At 47.4% G+C, this 19,874-nt stretch overlaps 1 protein-coding gene across 6 annotated transcripts in view; it reads left to right on the top strand.

The window, feature by feature from the left end:
* Positions 1 to 19,874, top strand: part of TRABD2A (TraB domain containing 2A) — a 111,420-nt gene that overhangs the window by 33,019 nt on the left and 58,527 nt on the right. For 3 of the 6 annotated variants that reach the window (XM_081176584.1, XM_081176582.1, XM_081176587.1), the window contains exon 1: positions 7,969 to 8,187. The exons of 1 other annotated variant lie outside the window; for it this stretch is intronic. In XM_081176584.1, the coding sequence (XP_081032710.1) occupies positions 7,975 to 8,187 (213 nt within the window). In that variant the 5' untranslated portion in view covers positions 7,969 to 7,974. Of the gene's footprint in view, positions 1 to 211; positions 329 to 7,039; positions 7,676 to 7,968; positions 8,188 to 19,874 lie in introns of those variants that run through there. 2 more of the 6 variants (XM_081176589.1, XM_081176583.1) reach the window with 2 other exon arrangements.

The raw sequence follows: 19,874 nt of genomic DNA, 5'->3' as shown, positions 1-19,874 counted from the left end.
TGCTTTTTCAATCCAAAAGTCCAGTTTGCCAGAACATGTTGGTGTGGGGAAAATTCATGCTTCCCCTCAATTTTGTTTGAAGAAAGCATCAATTCCTAACTTTGATGCATTGCAAAGTCTTGCCTAATGGCCCAATCCCAAGACTTTCTGTGCCAGCACATAACTGCCCAAGAGAGAGCGCCTTGATTGTGGTTCCAGCTGAATGTCATAAATCATGCTAGAACATCACTGTTCCATGGAGATAAGTCTAGCATTACTTTCAGAAATGCTGACAAAAATAATATATAGGGCAGGTATTCCATAATATACACCCATCCAGATGGGCAAGGTATAATTATTATTATTATTATTATTATTATTATTATTATTATTATTATTATTATTATTATTATTATTATTTATTAAATGCCTACTTTTAGAAAATAAAATGCACATTTCTGTTAATTTTCATTAAAGTCAAAATCTTATGTTACAACTGGGGTGGTTCATGTCAATTTTCTGGACTGAGAGTTGTTTCAGAAGCTGCTAACCTTCTAACTCACATTGTCCAACTCTCCAGGGGCATAGCGTAGGGAATGCCAATGGGGCCATGGCCCCAAATGCAGATTTTTGAGGGGATGCGAAGCAGACGCCCCTGGCAGGCGCCCCCAGCCCAACTCCCACTGTCAGAGGAACCAACTCTCATGGAGAGGAGCACGGGCACATAGGTCGCATAACTCGGCCTTGCTTGGCTCTGGTTTGTGGGTCGCTCTGGTGGTGTCTGTAGTGAGGGCTGCGGTGCCCCGGCAGGATCCTTGACCCTCTGCACTCCAGTATTCAGAAAATGGAGGCCAGTAACTCTAAAACACATATGCAACATGAATGTTTATTCATACGTAAGTTTCATTTAGTGAAGAGCACAATTCAAGAGCACAATTCAAGAGTATGTTTCCGAGGCAGGAAACCAGGCAAGGACAGGTACAGGATCTCAGGCAGGATCTAGCAAACAGCAATGTTGCTCCTGCAACCTGGGAAGGGGTCCAACACACAGCTGTCAATGTTTCCCTTTTTTTTAAGGGAAATTCCCTTATTCTGAATAGGATTCCTCGCAAGGAAAGGGAAAGGTTGACAGCTATGGTCCGACAGCCTTTTATCTTTGTCGGGGTAGCGCCGGTCCTGATCCCCTGGTGACTTACCTCCCTGTTTCGCCCAAAGGCGAGCACTCCTCCTGTGAGTACTCAGGTCTCTCCTTCTTTCAGACCTTAGTCTCTGCAGTTTGGGAGACATTGGTGGGTTACTAGACCCAGGGGCCGCCTCAGCCTCCCCTGACCAAGCCGGTAGTCGAACAGCTGTAAGTGATGGCCCAGCTGAAGGCAACAAGGTAATTCCCGCATCTGGAGCCAGAGCAGGCTCAAGCCCCTGACTCAGCCCAGCTGGTGTTTGTTGCAGGGGAACCTGTGCAGACTGGGACTCTTCAGGATCAGGCCCCAGACTTGGTTCAGATGATGCCTGAGGCAAAGGATCCGGTGCAGACTGAGTCTCCTCTGGTTCCGAGTCTGAGCCTGAGCCCCAGGCCATCACACCGAGCACAATTCAAAGTGTTGGTACTGACCTTTAAAGCTCTAAACTGCCTTGGCCCAGTATACCTGAAGGAGCGTCTCCACTCCCATCGTTCATCCTGGACACTGAGGTCCAGCTCTGAGGGCCTTCTGGAGGTTCCCTTATTGCGTGAAGTGAGGTTACGGGGAACCAGGCAGAGGGCCTTCTCGGCAGTGGCGCCCACCTTGTGGTACGCCCTCCCACCAGATGTCCAGGAAATAAACAACCATCTTGACTTTCAGAAGACATTTGAAGGCAACCCTGTTAAGGGAATTTTTTTAATGTTTTATGTTTTCTCGTGTTTTTAATACTCTGTAGAGAGCCACCCAGAGTGGTTGGGGAAACTCAGCCAAATGGGCAGGGTATGTATGTATGTATGTATGTATGTATGTATGTATAAATAAATAAATAATATTATTGGTGAAGTAAAACTGTTGCAAAGAGATCTCCCCAGGGCACAAGCCTGGGCAGTTGATATTGCAAAGACATTCATCAGAGCAGGGGGGACTGGAACTCCTGCCTTTGCGAAGTGTTGCTTTTTTTTCTTTGCCTGAGCTGGACGCAACCATTATGCAAAATGTGCTAGTATTTGCATGCAGCAAATGAGAGAACTGAACGAAAAGTTTCAAGGAGCTGACAAAGCGATGAAGGAGGCCATTTCACTTCGAGAAGATGGAACAAGACGTGGGCTGGTATTTGGGCAGATGTGTTCGTAGAGCAAGCATTTATGAAATCTTCCAAAGCTGTGGAGGGATGACATATGGAGGAAGGATGACAAAAAGCCAAAGAGCCATGTGGATCTGGAGTCTTGTCATCTGTGCGTCAAGCGTCTTGACAGGGATTGCTAGATGTGGCAGTGAGTAAAGCGTTGGTCTGTCTGAAGCAAGGCTGTCAAGAGATTTGAAAGAATTCTGCAAGATCCAAAAAAGGAGGAGAAGGTGAATGTTGATGAAGCAGAACCTTCTCCAGTAGCAGGAGGCTTTGCTAACATGAGGATGGTGGTGTTAAGAACTCAGGCTAGCACAGGGGTAGGCAACCTGCGGCCCACAGGGGGTCGTTTAACTGGCCCATGAGTCACCCCGGAACTGAGCTGCCCACTCAGCGAGTCCCTGCGTGCTGCGCTAAACCGGAAATTGCATCTGCGCAGACGCCAAAAATCGCAGGCGGGCGTGCGATCCATGGGGGATTCTGCGCTGGAGTGAACCGGTCCAGGCAAGGTAAACCTTGCCAACCCCTGCTATCACTATTGCAGCCACATTAGCGATGGCAAAAAGTGCTAAGGCCACCCAGAGCTTGCATGGCTGGATTGTGGTTTGAAGCAGAGACTCCTGGCTCAGATGCTTAACCATTAAGCTACACTTTCTCCTTTCTCTGTAAATGAAAACATCATGTTTCATCACTTCCCATCACATAAAAGCGTGCCTTTTTTCTTCCTTCCATGAACACTAGTTGTTCTTTAGTTCTAAATCATTAAAACTATTTTTATCCTGACTCTTATTTTATGCCACATATTAACGTGTCACAAGAAGGCCTGCGATGAAGCACTCTCCTCTTTATGGCAGTGCTATTTCTTGCCTTCAGGGCAGACACAATAAATCTACAGAGCTTGCATAATGTAGTTGCAGAGGCTCAGCTGTGAACCAGGAAGCCCCGCACACCATGTGCTGCTCCTGCCTGAACTTAGGTGAGCCGTTGTGTCTCAGCATCAGTCTCATACCTGCAAAATGGGAGAATCATGGCAATCACAGCAGCAATACAATCCTAAGCAGGTGTCCTCAATATCAAGTCTCATTGTGCTCAGCGTGGCTTATTCCCTGATAGACATCTATAGGATGCCATGTTAGTCTGCCGCAGCAAAAACAAAACAGAAGCCCAGAGGTTATCGTGACACCCAAAAGACACATATATTATTGCATACGTTATCATGGACTGCAGCCCACTTCCTTAGATGCATGGAAGTGTTGTCCTAAGTTGCAGGTTGATGTGCATGTGGTTTGGAAGGCAGGGCTGGGGTAGGTTGTAAACTGTGAGGCTGGGAGGAAATGAAATGCAGAAAGTACAAAGATGGTGATAATTGAACAATTAGCAGTGGCAATTCACCAAATAGTTGGTGATAGCACAGGCATCCTGGCATTGGGAAGCCAATTAGCACGTGCACTGTGACAAAATTCCATTGCCCTGGTGCTATCCACAAGAGCCGACACTCATCCCCCTCACCTTTCACCCTTCAGAAGCCCCTTTTTCCAAGCACGGCCACTTTAAGGCCAGTTACAGACAGGATGAAATGACTTTTGGATATTGCTGTGTCTGATATAAGATGTGTGCCCATATATTTTATTTTTTGGCAGAGGGTGGCCTTTTTGCCCCATGTAGAATGCAAAGAGGTCACTGCTGGCACTTGATAGCATATGTTGTATAGAAGATAAGCAGGTGAATGAACCCCCGATACTGTGGATGTTATTACTTGGTCCTGAGCTGGTCTGAGGACAGAGATGCCCTCTGCGTTTGCTGCAGGATCTGATCCTGGTGTGTCTCTCTCTGGCTGTGTTGTTGCTAGTTGAGCAGCTGACTTAGGTTGAGGGAGATGGATGTCTGTAAGCAAGTACAGACCTACCCAACCATGTCTGTGTTTTGTCCTGTGTGGATGCTGGATTGCATCATTGTTTATACTGCTGATGTATTTGTGTTTTATTAATGCATCACTCTTTTCCGGGAATGTTTTTTCTCCAGGAATGTTAACCAGCACCAAAGGGTGGAGCCTACGTTTTAGATATAAGTAGGTGTGTTAAACTGACCGATTCTATTCATGCTTCAAACCCTACTTAATTCAAAGGACCTTCCTCTCAAAGAAGTGTGTCCCACATCCTTGGGAGCAAATCCTATTGAACTCTGTATGACTTATCTTTGGGTAAATGTGCTTAGGAAAGGACTATTGACCTTATAGGAAATATTTTAAATACCTCCTTCTTTAAAAAAAAAAATCTCACTGATATTACCACCCCCCCCTCCGTCTGCTCAGACTTGCACACCACAAAGTTGTGTCCTTTGAGATGTTGTTGGGCTGTATACACATTGTCTCTTTAAAGCACTCTGGAAGCACATTCTTGCCCTCAAAGAATTCTGGGCACTGTAGTTTACCCCTCACTGAATTCCAGTACAGTGGTACCTCAGGTTACAGACGCTTCAGGTTACATACACAGACTCCGCTAACCCAGGAATAGTACCTCGGGTTATCAACTTTGCTTCAGGATGAGAATAGGAATTGTGCTCCGGCAGCGGGAGGCCCCATTAGCTAAAGTGGTACCTCAGGTTAAGAACAGTTTCATGTTAAGAATGGACCTCAGGAACGAATTAAGGTCTTAACCCGAGGTACCACTGTACCCAGCAACCTTTAACCCTTTTAAGCAGAGGGTGGATGGTCATCTGTCATGGATGGTATAGTTGAGATTACTGCACTGCAGGGGGTGGGACTAGAATCACTAGGTGACCCCTGGAGCCCCTTCCAACTCTATGATTCTGTGAACGAGGCCTCTGAAGGTCCAACGATCAGATGATTCTTAGGTCTTCAAAAACCCAGTTCAAAGGGGGTCCCAAAACCACTGTTTGAGAGGGGCTTCAGAAGATATCTTCAGAAGCCCTCCCCCACAAGCCATCTTGCCCTGTGCTCAGCTGCAAACACCCTGCCCTTACCTACCCCACACCTGATGTCAGGTGTAGGACCAGTGGCTGTAGCTTTGCCAAAATGGCCTCCAAGCCAAATGGGGAGGCCGACTTAGCCCATGGGCCAGAGTTCCCCTCCTGTTGGAGGCACTATACCTCTGCATGCCAGTCGTTGGCCATCATCACAAGCGATGAAGGTACTGTTGCCCACTCAGGCCCTGCTTGGCCACTGTGAGAACAGGATGCTGTCCTCGATGAGCCTTGGGCCTGATCCAGCAGGTTCCTCTCACGTTCTTACACTTGCATGAAGGGTGGTCTATAAATATTTATTGTCTCTAAAAAAGTTTAATGAGTATTTTAATGCAATCTTATTCCCACCCACTCCCAACAGGTTGGGTTCTAAAACCACAATAACTGCATACCATTGAGCATATCATATACAGTGGTACCTCAGGTTAAGAACTTAATTCGTTCTGGAGGTCCGTTCTTAACCTGAAACTGTTCTTAACCAGAGGCATCACTTTAGCTAATGGGGCCTCCCGCTGCTGCTGCCGCCGCCGCCGCACAATTTCTGTTCTCATCCTGAAGCAAAGTTCTTAACCCGAGGTACTATTTCTGGGTTAGCAGAGTCTGTAACCTGAAGCGTCTGTAACCCGAGGTACCACTATATTTAGTATCACTGAATATTTAAAAACTTTCCTATACACAGGGCTGCCTCCAGATGTCTTCTAAAGGTTGTGTAGTTGTGTAGTTACTTATCTCCTTGGCTCAGGGGTGTGTGTCACATAACTCCATACCCTCCAACATTTCTCTGAAATATTGGCGGGGGGGACGTGGGTGGCTCTGTGGTCTAAACCACAGAGCCTAGGGCTTGCCGATCGGAAAGTCGGCAGTTCGAATCCCCGCGACAGGGTGAGCTCCCATTGCTCTGTCCCAGCTCCTGCCAACCTAGCAGTTCAAAAGCACGTCAAAGTGCAAGTAGATAAATAGGTACTGCTCCGGCAGGAAGGTAAACAGTGTTCCCGTGTGCTGCTCTGGTTCGCCAGAAGCGGCTTAGTCATGCTGGCCACATGACCCGGAAAAACTGTCTGCAGGCAAACGCCGGCTCCCTTGGCCTATAGAACAAGATGAGCGCCGCAACCCCAGAGTCGTTCATGACTGGACTTAACTGTCAGGGGTTCTTTACCTTTTTTTAAGGAAAAGTAGGACAGTATGGGATGGAATCAGAAACCGGGACGGCTTCTGTAAATCCGGGACTATCCCTGGAAAATAGGGGCACTTGGAGCAGCCTTTCTCTGTGGGTCCCCAGATGTTGTTGGACAACAACCCCATCACTCCTAGCTAGCAAGCCCAGAGCTCAGGAGGAGTTGTAATCCAACAACATCTGGGGACCCACAGGCTGAGAACTGCTGACTTGGAGGGTCTGCGTCTGGGTGCTGCAGTTGCTGGAAACCACAGGAGGGGGAGAGGACTCTTAGGCTGGGGTCCTGCTTACTCCCCCCCCCAAAGGCATCTGTTTGGCCACTGTGAGAATAGGATGTTTACTAGAAGGGTCATTTGGTCCAGCAAGCTCTTCTGCTATTCCCTCAGTTGAAACCACTGGACTTTCTCGCAGGTTACTTTGCACCTGGTCTGTCTCCTTTCCAGGATGGCTCTGGGTAACTGGACGTCCTACTAAGGGAATGTGCCTTACAACTTGCCAGATCGGGAGAATCCAGCAGGAGGCCGACAGGGACCCTGGCGCTTAGGTCAGAGAGGAGAGAGAAAGGGGGAGTTCGGGGTGGGGGAGCGGGGGAGAGAGAGACGGCGGCGGGAGCGAGTTTAGGGTTAGGCACCTCCTGCGGCCAATCCCGCCGAGTGCGTGCCTTCGTGCCTCCTCCATCCAGGGGCTGCCGCCGGGATTGCACAGCTCGGCGCTGAAGCAACTTTTGCAAAGAGGCGAGAGCTTCCATAAGGGAAGGAGAAAAGGACCCGTCCCTGGAGGGGGGTGGGAGAGGGAATTCCTGCTTCCGCACACACCCCACCCCTCCCCTCGGCATGGCGAGCCCCCCCTTCCCTCCGCCTGGCACAGGGACCCTTTAAGGGGAGGGGGCAGCGCCTGGAAGGCTTGGCTAGGGGATGACTCGGGATTGGGCCGCTGGGGCAGCCGCCTTAGGTGCACCACCGGGAGGAAAACACGGGCCGGGCTTTAAAAAACCAAAACAAACCCAACTCGGCGCAACTTCGGCGGAGGCGAGCGAGCCGATTCCCGCCGCCGTTTCCTTTTCCTCCCCGCTGCCTGCCTGCTCCCCCCATCCGTGCTCCGGGCGTGGAGTGAACTAGGATGGTGGTGCACAGCGCCGGGGCTGGCTTGCTGCTCAACTGTCTCCTCCTCCTGCTGGCTGGAGCGAAGCAGAGCCGGGATCCCGCTGCAACCAGCTGCCAGACCCACAGGAAAGTAAGTTCACTCCCGGGGGAGGGGAGAAGTCCGGGGGGGTGCGGGGGGGGGAGAGAGACTGTCTCCTGCAAATTTGGGCAGGATGGCGCGAGGCCAGCAGAGTCGCCTCGAGACTTTTTTTTGCTTATATTCTCCCATTTGGAGGAAGCCTCTCAAACTCGGATGTGTTTTGAGAGCAACGCACCTTCCCTTTTCTAGGGGGCTGGAGGAGAGCAGCGCCAGAAAGTGGGGTGGGGGATAGACCCCCAGGGGGTTGAGCTTGGCTGCTCCGCTGTTGTATCCACGCACCGCACTTTCGCATGCACGAGGGAAAGTTTTGCTGCTGCTGCTGCTTTGCTGCGTTTTTTCTCTCTCCTTTTTTTTTGCAAACTGAGTTTCACGCTAGGTGCTGGAATTGTCAGCAGGAATTTTGCAGGAGGGGAAAAGTGCTGCCGGCAAACTGGGCTGCCTCATCCCACCCCACCTTCGCTTGCAAGGCAGCCCCACCAGTGTCATGCGGCACATTTAAATGGGTGTGTTGGGGGCATGGGCTGGGGAGGGGGCAGGAGGAGCCCAGAAGCGCCAGGAGAGCGTGTCAGAGCCACGTCCGCATGCACCCTTGCCCGGGAGTGAGGCTCAGCAGTCACAGCCGGGGCTGGACTTCTGGCTCCCGGTGCATGAAATCTGCACTGCCAGTTTGCGAGCGTGTGGAAGGTGTGCTGCCAGGACTCTTTGTTGCTCCTCCTGCTTTGCAAGACACTTAACAGGGGGCTCCTGCTCTGGAATCTGTTGCAGCCTCGAGAGTTGTCTGCATTGAACTCAGTGGCCGGCCGGCGGGGGGGGGGGGGAAGGACTTGCTTCTGAGTAGACCCCAACCTGCCAACGTGGGATCTCGCCTCCAGCAGCTGCGTGCGAAAGGCGGCCTCGGAGGGGGAAACGCCTTTCCGAGAAGCTGAGAGAGAGAGAAGTGATGTGATGTCCGCCTTGGCCGTCGTTTGGGTGGAGTGATGTCTTTAAAAAAAAAAGAAAGACATGAGGCTGGGGTGTAAATTAGCCTTTGATGGGATTTAGAGTGCCTTTAATGAGATCCAGCGGGGAGAGGAGATAAGGTTCAGTGGAGGTGCCAGCCTGCTGTTTGTTTGGGTCATCCACTCTTTGGTTTTGTTTACTTTTAACACTTCTCACTCCTCTGCCAATTCCTCCTACCCCCTCCTCCCCCCCCCTTTCCCCATAGCATCCCGCCAGGATGGAAGGCTGGCAGGCGGTTCTTGCATTCCGAATGCACCTCATCAGGGCTTCATTTGTTCTGTTTGTTTTATCTCCTGTTCCTTTTAAGGGAGACGTTTTGCTCTTGCACACCTTTAAAAAAATGGGAAGGCTTTTAACTGCGCTAAAAAGCCTTTCTCGTACATCCCACATTTTGCAGGCTGCTGAAAAATCTTAAACTCTAGTTAAAGTAACTTTTCTTTGCCACAACTATGAAAAACGGGTACATTTTTCTTAGGGGAAAAACACAACCCTGTAGAAAAGAGAGAGTGCAGTCTTCACAGATTATTGGAAAAACCAAGCTGTTCTGTGGATAGCCCCTATAATCCCATACCCTGGAGATCCTAATTGAGATGCAGAATATGAAGATACCGTGAGACATGCTATGAAAAGTCTCTGGAAAAGACTGGAGCGAACAACCTTCTTTAAGCATGTTTACTCAGAGGCATCCCACTGTGTCCAGCAGAGGTTCCCTCCCAAACGTTCATGGAACTGCAGCTAAGGCTGAAATCTGTGGAGTATCTTTCTGAGTAAGCTTGCTCTGGCCTGACTCCTGAACAGCTTTTAATAAGAAGTGCAGGTGGAAGGAAATATTTCAGCCAACACCACAATCCCCTGCATGCTTACTTGGAAGTCTGGGCCCACTGAAATGTTTACTTTGAAGTAAACATGCACAAGGCCGCCTGCCAGTTCCACAGAGTTAACATTTGTTTCTTGAAACCCCATAGGTTAAAAATAAGTTACCTAGCTGTGCACAGGATCATGGCCATTGCTGATAGGAGCAGAGGGAGAAATCCCAGAAAAGGACAGCTAAAGGAAACCAGCACAGAGAGAATTTATAGCAGAGAGTCCACAGAACTGTTTTGAAAATTGTTTTTGCCATTCTAATTCTAAATGCATTCAATGGAAGCAAGTTGATATTGATCTATTGCCATGCAGCCTCGACTGGGGCATGAGACAGTTAACATGACATTAGAGCAGTGTATCTTAATGCGTTAGGCCCTTCCTGTGTGGGTCATCTGGAAGCGCAGTTGACAATGACAGAAATAAATTGGCATTTAACAAAACAAGCTGTAGAGACACTGAACTCAGTCCAACAAAAGTTAGTCACAAGCAGCAGCTTTATCTTGTGTGCATTTATTCAGAAGTGAATCCCACTGAGTTTAGTGGGAGTTACTCTCAAGGAGGCATGCACAGTGGCGTAGCGTGGGTTGTCAGCACCCGGGGCAAGGCAAGTAATTTGCGCCCCCTAACCCGTGGATTTGCGCCCCCTAACCCTAACCCCCAGATGTTGCGCCCGGTGCGGCCGGCCCCCCCTGCACCCCCCACGCTACGCCACTGGGCATGCACAGGTTTGCAAAGCTGTACTGTAGTTCCCTTGAAATAAATGAGACTTGAACTAGTCCCCAGTTTCGTTCCATTGCCTTAAATAGAACTTGGTTACTATCAAATCGTGTTTGCTTTCGTCCGGTGGGTCAATATACATCCTCTAAGCATACAGAAAATGGTGGACAACCATGGTGGCATCTGAAACAATGGATGCTACTAACATTCATGGAGTACATGCCTGATGGCTTCAGTGTGCAAATAGGTTTGCTCCGGAGGAGATTCTTCAGAAAGCTTGTTCCAAAAATAATTGAAAGGCTTTAAACTGTGTATTTAAATTGGGCCCAGAATCAAATTGGAAGCCCGTGCAACTGATAAAGCAGGTGATCATATCCTCTGTCAGCAGCAGTGCTGCTGTCTTCTATTCTAAATTATAGTTTCTGTACACTTCTCAAGGGCAGGCCCATATGCAGGGTGCTACAGCAGTCTAATCTGAAAGTAACCAAGGTGTGTACAACTTCTCTATAAAAGGCCATGGTTGGCGAACCAGTGGAAGCTGGGCAGAAGCACCTGTCTGGGAGCCAAGCTAAGTCCAGCAGTAGTCTCAGATTGCACACCAACTCCTTTTATGGGGAGTGCAATTCCCTCTATAACAGGGAATTCCTAATTTGATCTCATATTGCTTAAACTCACATCTAGTCCTTCACTGGTCCCAGCCACTGATTTAGGAGCTCCCCTAGAATTGGACTGAGAGGAGAGACAGAATAGGGTATAACTAGCATCCTGATAGGGACGCGGGTGGCGCTGTGGGTATAACCTCAGTGCCTAGGACTTGCCGATCGTATGGTCGGCGGTTCGAATCCCTGCGGTGGGGTGAGCTCCCGTCTTTCGGTCCCAGCTCCTGCCTACCTAGCAGTTCGAAAGCACCCCTAAGTGCAAGTAGATAAATAGGTACCGCTTTATAGCTGGAAGGTAAACGGCGTTTCCGTGTGCTGCGCTGGTGCTGGCTCGCCAGAGCAGCTTTGTCACGCTGGCCACGTGACCCAGAAGTGTCTCCGGACAGCGCTGGCCCCCGGCCTCTCAAGTGAGATGGGCGCACAATCCTAGAGTCAGACACTACTGGCCCGTACGGGCAGGGGTACCTTTACCTTTACCTTACTAGCATCCTGATAAAAAAAAAATCCTTCCAGCAGCACCTTAGAGACCAACTAAGTTAGTTATTGGTAGCATCCTGATGACACTTCACCTAGAACTCTGGATTACCTTTCCCAGTGGTTTCATGTAAATGTTGAAAAACATAGGAAAGGGGCATCCTTGCAGAACTCCTCCAGGAGGTAAGGGCATAGAGATGATGAAGACAAGTCCTTCAGTTCTGCTTTGAAACTTGCCCTTCAGGAGTTATTGGAACCAGCCGCAGTAAGATGGTGCCTCCAGGCTGCTGAGAAGAGTACCATGCTTAATTCTATCAAAAGCTGCTGTGAGGTTCAACATAGCCAGCAGATTTACTTCCACTGTCTTGCTTCTAGCAAAGCTAATCTATCAGGGTGACCAGAGCAGTTTCTCCCCCTGAACCAGAATGGGAATTAGACTGAAGAGAAACTAGGTAATCTGACATCCCTGGAATTGCAAGCCCAACACATGCTGTGCTTCTTTATTCAAGAATAGCATAGCTGAGGCTGGTTGATAGCTAGTAAGTTCAGTAACATCTAGGAAATGTTTGTTTCATACAAGCCTCATCACCGTTGAAATGCTACCTTAATACAGCAAAGTATTTGCCAACCAGTATTTACCAGCCTTCTCTGGTAGCTTTTACCAACCAGAACTGATGTGGATCTAGTACATTTCTCCAAGAATCATGCACACATTCTCAGGGTGAACAGATTTAAAAGTATCCAGAAAAATAATACAGCATTGTCAACTTCTCTGTGCATTTAGATACCTGCCTCATTTTATTCAAAGACGGGAGTGCATATTGAACTCAAATGTACCAAATTCTCCCCCAAACAAAACTCAGTTGAGCTTGAAACATTTTTGGGAATATTGTATCTGTACAGGAACAACTCATTAAAAAAATGCTGTTTTTCTAAAGCAAGAGTAGCAGATTCCTATACTCCTGGTTTGCACACAAATGTGGAAGCACTTAGTTGATCAAAGGAGGTACCTGGCTACAGTCAGGAATCCTTTTTGAGTGGGGTGGGGGGAGGATGCTGATTGTATGGTGGAAGGATTTCTAACTGACCAGAAAAGTGCCCCGCCTGGCTTAAGACTCTTTAACAACACTTTTATCTGCAGAAATCAACAGGTGATGCTTTTTGGCATTATCACCTGCTAATGCCTGGACTCAAGCTGTTGTTTAAGGGCTTAGGTTGCAATCCCTAAACCCACTAGCCTGAGAGTAAGCCTAACTGAATTTAATGGCACTTGCTTCTGAGTAGGCAAGGGTAGGATTTAAGCCTTGATGACATAAGCTGGTTGAAAAATTGGCAGATCTAATGTTTTTCTCAAACCCCGCTAATTCTACACTGAAGTCCTAAATTCAGTTATGGAGTGGATGAGATATCACACAGGAACTCCGTAATACAGTGGTACCTCAGGTTACATACGCTTCAGGTTACATACGCTTCAGGTTACAGACTCCGCTAACCCAGAAATAGTGCTTCAGGTTAAGAACTTTGCTTCAGGATGAGAACAGAAATTGTGCTCTGGCAATGCGGCGGCAGCAGGAGGCCCCATTAGCTAAAGTAGTGTTTCATGTTAAGAACAGTTTCATGTTAAGAATGGACCTCCTGAATGAATTAAGTACTTAACCCGAGGTACTACTGTATCTTTTTGGTATTCTGCCCCTATCTGCCTACTTTGAACATTGATGCTTGCTCTGCAACATCAAATTAGCATTAGTATCGTCCTCCAAGGCACCGTTGCAGTCTTGCCTGTAATTCTTAAGGCTGGCATTTTCATTTATTGGTGTGGCTCCTCTACCTTTAATAGCAGCTTGATTTGCAGAAATTTAAGAGGACTAGCTTTTCCTGGCATGGGCACAAGGTGTTGCAGAAAAGCTTCTTGTCTGGTTGGCATTATAGGCATGGGAGCAGGACCACTGAAAACAGAAGAAATTGCCTGCTACATTGCTAATACATATCGCTCCCTTTTCAAGTATATTACATAAATGGCACTTGAGCTACTGTGTTTGAATCTGTGTGGTAAGGCTTGTGGTCACTGTTTAGCAAGACTACACTAGGGGAAGGTGGAGTACAGCTTTGGTCTTGCAGTCTAATAAACTGGCTATGAATCAGGAAGTCCCAGTTTTGAATATTTCCTCTGCCACAGTCTTTCAAAATAAAAAAAATCCTTCCAGTAGCACCTTAAAGACCAACTAAGTTAGTTCTTGGTATGAGCTTTCGTGTGCATGCACACTTCTTCAGATACACACGAAAGCTCATACCAAGAACTAACTTAGTTGGTCTTTAAGGTGCTACTGGAAGGAATTTTTTTATTTTGACTATGGCAGACCAACACGGCTACCTATCTGTAACAGTCTTTCAATATAGCCTCAGCTCCCCATCTACAATATGAGGATAATAACACTGACCTACTTCACAGGATTGTTGTAAGGGTTACTGAGATAACGTCACCTCTAGGCCAGCCGCTCTCACTTAGCCTTGGCACCTGCAACATGGAGATAAAAATACTGACCTAATTTACAGGATCGTTGTAATGATTACAGAGATAATATTACTGACTTTTGCAGGAACATTGTAACGATTATGGAGTTATTATATGTCAGGTGCTTTGAACACTTGAAGGTGCTATAGGAATGCTAATTAGTGGAAATTAAACGCTTCCTTCATGTTTTGCATGTGGGTTTTGTTTGCGCATGCACACCCTCCGCAAACAGAGAGTGACGTTTTGGATGCAGCTGACTCTGATACCTGTTTTGCTTGAAGTCAGGTAACCTGACCTCTGGACTTCCCTTTGCCATATGTAAGTCATATTTTATTACAGAAGCTGGACCTTCAAGTGAAAAACTTACTATCTGAAGAGGAAAGGGTTCAGTATTCAATACCTGCGCCAACCTTTTCCACCTAAATAGATGGGACTTTAAAGTGTGCTATACAGCAATAAAACACGGTTTCATTTGTTGAGGTTTTTACACTTTGAAAAGCAAGTTTTCCTCTTTCCTTTCATGGTGATTCTCTTGGTTATTTATTGTAAGTACGGTAAATCAGGTCCATGCTTTGGTTTCCCTAGTGGGGATTGGCTTCTGGCAGAGAGATTTATGTGGCTGCTTAGGTTTGCCACGGAGAGAATTGTATTTTAGAAGTGCTTAACTTTGGCTGGGATTTGGTCCAGGGGTTTGGTGAGGTTCTGCATTTGTGTTCAACCTGCAGCTGTGGTTTTGAAAACTCCCCCTTTAATTTCCCATAGCATAGATTAAGCAAATGCAATTGCTGTCTGAATGATAGGTGGGAGGTGAAACGTGTTCAAAGGCAGCTCATTATCTCCTGATTAAAATGTATTGCCACCTGTAGCTTTCCTTGGAGTTAAGTCTGCTTCCATGAGAATGGAAGGTAAATGCTCACATTCACTCACCTTGTGCTAAGTAGCACCAGCTTCACCTGGTTAGTTAAAAAAAAAACCCACCCTAGACCTTAAAGGTGTATTGTACCCAATGATGAGCAAGTTTGCTTATTTATTAAGTTTTTGTCATGCTCTTTTTCAAATGAAGGTTGCTCTCCTGATCACAGCAACTTGGTCAAGTAGGTTAGAGAGAGAGGGAGGGACAGGCTGTCACCAGTAGGGTGGCCAGGTCAGAAAGTGAGATCCTGTGCTTTCTACACAGCTATTAAAGGTGCAAGAGTCCCCCCTCCCCCCCCCCGCAGATGACCGCCCTAGTTCCCTGTGAGCTTTATTGCTTGAGTGCTATTTAAATTGGACTCTCTTCTTTGCCTTCTACATTTAGAAGAGTACCACTACCGAGAAGCCCCTCTGCCTGGTTCCCTGTAACTTTGCTTCTTGCAGGGAGACAACTGCCAGAAGGCCCTCAGGACTGGACCTCAGTGTCTGGGCAGAATGATGGGGGTGGAGACGCTCCTTCAGGTCTACTGGGCGGAGGCTGTTTAGGGCATGGGTAGGCAAACTAAGGCCCGGGGGCCGGATGCGGCCCAATTGCCTTCTCAGTCTTTTTTTTTATAATATATTTATTAACTTTTCACAGGTTATACAAAAAACAAAATACAAAAATAAAAACACATATAATTCCATTCACTTATTTTCTTTTAACTTACTTCTCAGACCTCCTCATACCTCCCCTTTTTGTATTCCAATTCAAATTATTCATTCAGCAAATCCTCGCCATTAATTTTCACTTATTTTTCCACCTTTCTTTCTCCCCCCCCAATTATCTTAATCATTACAGCTAATAACCACTTAAATTCTAACCAACATCATTCTTACATTCACTAATTTTGTAATATTTCCCAAGATAGTCCTTGAATTTCTTCCAATCTTCTTCCGCCGTCTCTCTTCCCTGGTCTCGGATTCTGCCAGTCATTTCTGCCAGTCCAATTGCCTTCTCAGTCTTGCCTGCGGACAGTCCAGGAATCAGCATGTTTTTACATGAGTAGAATTGTGCTTTTATTTAAAATGCATCTCTGGGGTATTTGTGGGGCATAGGGATTCATTCATCTCCCCCCCCCCCCCAAATATAGTCTGCCTCCCCACAAGGTCTGAGGGACAGTGGACCGGCCCCCTGCTGAAAAAGTTTTCTGACCCCAGGTTTAGGGCTTTAAATGTCAGCACCAACACTTTGAATTGAAATGTACTGGGAGCCAATGTAGGTCTTTCAGGACCAGTGTTATGTGGTCTCGGTGGCCGCTCCCTAACAATATTATATTGAACATTGGTCAAGTATATAAAGCCTGGTTTTGCAGAGAGAGTTGAGCCAGAGGTCCCCAACAAAGGCTTGACTTAATATCCTGACATGTCTGTGGAGGTGTGTCTGCCCCACTGAAAATGCTGTGGGGCTGGTGTTGCTCCTTTCGAACTGGCCCTGTGGTTCTACCTTTAACATGATTTGCAGGTGGTGATGTTTTATATCCATGCCCATTGCTCTTGCAATTCCAGCATATACAGTGGTGCCCCGCAAGATGAATGCCTCGCAAGACGGAAAACTCGCTAGACGAAAGAGTTTTCCGTTTTGGAGGTGCTTCGCAAAACGAATTTCCTATGGGCTTGCTTCGCAAGACGACAATGTCTTGCGAGTTCCTGCTGGTTTTTTTTCCTCCCCCCCCTTTTTCTAAGCTGCTAAGCCACTTATCAGCTGATCCGATCAGCAGATAAGCCGCTAATCCGCTAATCCATCAATGGGCTTGCTTCGCAAGACGAAAAAACCGCTAGACGAAGAGAATCACAGAACGGATTCTTTTCTTGCGAGGCACCACTGTACAGTGGTACCTCGGGTTAAAAACTTAATTCGTTCTGGAGGCCCGTTCTTAACCTGAAACTGTTCTTAACCTGAAGCACCACTTTAGCTAATGGGGCCTCCTGCTGCTGCCGTACCGCCGCTGCACGATTTCTGTTCTCATCCTGAAGCAAAGTTCTTAACCTGAAGCACTATTTCTGGGTTAGCGGAGTCTGTAACCTGAAGCGTCTGTAACCCGAGGTACCACTGTAATGCTGTTGTTAGGCACTTCACTGCCTGAGTGGACCTGCAAATATTTCCCATTCCACTCCCCGCCCCAACCTCATACTGTATGTATCTGCAGCTCCAATGATAGACCTTTGCTGCACAAATCTATTCCCCCCTCCTTCCCCCTCCAGTGGAGCACCCATAATTTCCAGAGCACTGCGCACAGTTCCAGAGCACTAGATGGGAGGTGACTGGGCGACATGGCCTCAAGAGAGCCTGTAGTACAGGCCACTTTGCAGTGAAGGCAAACATTATTTAAAGTTAAAACGCTGCCAGTGACACACTCAGCCTGACTTTGTCCCCTTGTCTTGGAGGGCAGATGGATGGTGGCAGCTGTGGGGGAATGAGGTTGATCTGCCAGCCTTCTTCATCCACTGTCTGAATGGGGAAGCTCACCATGAGTTGGCCCTTAAATAAAATTGGACGCTCGTAGCTTATGCTGCTGCAATAGCTGTATGGTTTCTTCCTGGTGCCACCTGAATCTTGTGTCCTGCAGTTGCAGCACTTGTCCAGCGGGTGAAGCTAAGCCACTTGGCTTAAGTGGAATGGAAGAGGGCAGAACAAACTTTCTGGAGAGAATTGAGTGCCTGCTCCGAAACGAAGGGTGTGCGCATGTGTGACCATGATTGCTGTAGAGTAGGAGGAGAAATGGACTGTCTCTCCTACCCCATTGCTAGCAAGTGACCCTCTTGTGTAGTTTTAAATAAAAAGGAGGCTATGCCTACACAAGGGACGCGGGTAGCACTGTGGGTTAAACCACAGAGCCTAGGGCTTGCCGATCAGAAGGTCGGCAGTTCAAATCCCTGCGACAGGGTGACATCCCGTTGCTCGGTCCCTGCTCCTGCCAACCTAGCAGTTCGAAAGCACGTCAAAGTGCAAGTAGATAAATAGGTACCGCTCCATCGGGAAGGTAAACAGCATTTCCATGTGCTGCTCGGGTTCGCCAGAAGCGGCTTAGTCCTGCTGGCCACATGACCCGGAAGCTGTACGCTGGCTCCCTTGGGCAATAAAGCGAGATGAGCACCGCAACCCCAGAGTCGGTCATGACTGGACTTAATGGTCAGGGGTCCCTTTACCTTTATGCCCTACACAAAATGTTCTTGGCTTCACAGAACTGTCAGGTAATAGGAAGTCACCAAACAGTATTTGTTAGAGTCATTTGATCAGGGTCACAGCCAGTATTGTTGCTGTGTGCTGCATTGGCACAGGCTTCTAAAGTTGGTTCATACTAACATTTGTTTGGCCAGGAACGTTCCGTCGTCGTCGTCTTCTTCTTCTTCTTCATTATACAATAATGGCAATATGTGTGTCCGTGCTTCTTACGTGGGTACTTTTTTGGAACTGAAGCTCAAAATGTAAGGTGTAAGTCTGCTATGTTTTTATGGTTTGCTGTGGTGGACAGCAGCAGTTTGCTCTCTTGTTTTGAGGTTGGAACCCACATCCTACCTCCTGACCAGCACCTTGCCTGCTGCATACCTGGGACATTGCATATCATGAAGCTGGAAAATGATTCAGGGGTTCCCTTCCCTACGGTCCATTTGGGCCTGTTACTCTGATTTGTAAAATTATCTCGAAAGGGTGTTCTGTAGAGAGAAGATGGTCCTGTCATCTGAAGGGGGGATTCCCATAACCCCTCTGTTCCGTTCCGTGCGCGACGTGCCTTGCTCTCTGTTTGGCACCTGATATTTAAAAGTGAGCAAATCTCCATTTATATGTTTCAGTCACTTCTTTCAAATCATAACTACCTTTCTATGCCCCCTTCCCTGCAAAGATCTCAAGTACATGTTTTCCCCCTCTCTGCTTTCTCTTCGCAACAACACTGTGAGGTAAGTCATGCTGAAAAATAGATCACCCAGTGGGTTTCATGTGGCTGAGTAGGGATTTGAACTCTGGTCCAACACATTATTTATTTAATTTGCATACCGCCCTATACCCACAGGTTTCAGAGCGATTACAATATAAAAACACAAAATAAATGCAACAACAACAGCAGCAGCAGCAACATAATAGTAATAGTAGTGATAACAACAACAACAACAACAACAACAACAACAACAACAACGCTATAACCCCTTCCTCCTCAACAAATTTTCAAAGGGCATTGGATGTCAACCAGCCAAAGGCCTGGTTAAAGAGGAACTTTTTTTGTCTGGCACCAAAAGGTGCATAATGAAGGCGCCTGGCGAACCTTCCTGGGGAGAGCATTCCACAAACGGGGAGCCACTGCAAAGAAGGCCCATTCTTTTCACCATCCTACACAACACCACCATTAGAGATGAGAACCTCCTGGTTTCTGAAGAAGGTTGTAGCTAATGCTTGTTCTATTTGGAGAAGACCTATTGAAATCAATAGACACAACTAACGTGGGTCTACTCTGAGTAACACTCAGTTGCATACAACCCAGACTTCTCAAATAATGTGAGTTGTCTTGGACTTCTGTATTAACTTTTACCTATGGGAGCTTCCAGAGGCGTGGCTCTTCCGGCATGAGATTCAGTCCCTTGGTGGCAGATTCAGGTCAAGCGGGGTCACAGTTGCTCTGGCCCTCTTCCACACCAAGCCTGACCCATCCCCTTACCAAAAGACGGTGGGGTTTTTGTTTTTTGGTCATAGGGAGAGCGATAGGAAAATGCACTGGAAATTGTGGGGTGATACTTGCTTGGCACAACATCCTGGGTTCTCCCTGTGTGCAAATCAGAATTAAGGCTCAATAAATAGCTGGTGTCTGCTAACTTCTATGTGCAGACAAGCGAATGCTTGGTTAACAGGCCATCTGGAAACGGCATTTTCTTTTCTGTTAAGGAAATTCCTAAATTGTCCATCCCTGGCTTTATGAGAGCCAGTTCTTAGTGTAATAAACAAAATCTTCCCTTATGGGGGACACAAGAGCCCTTATAGAGTCCTTTGTAGGTTCTCCATCGGTAGAAGAAAATAACAGAG

Source organism: Podarcis bocagei (genome assembly GCF_964188305.1).
Source record: "Podarcis bocagei genome assembly, chromosome: 17".
Taxonomy (NCBI): Eukaryota; Metazoa; Chordata; class Lepidosauria; order Squamata; family Lacertidae; genus Podarcis; species Podarcis bocagei.
The sequence above is the reverse complement of the archived record's forward strand: the minus strand, read 5'-3'. Positions and strand labels throughout refer to the sequence as shown.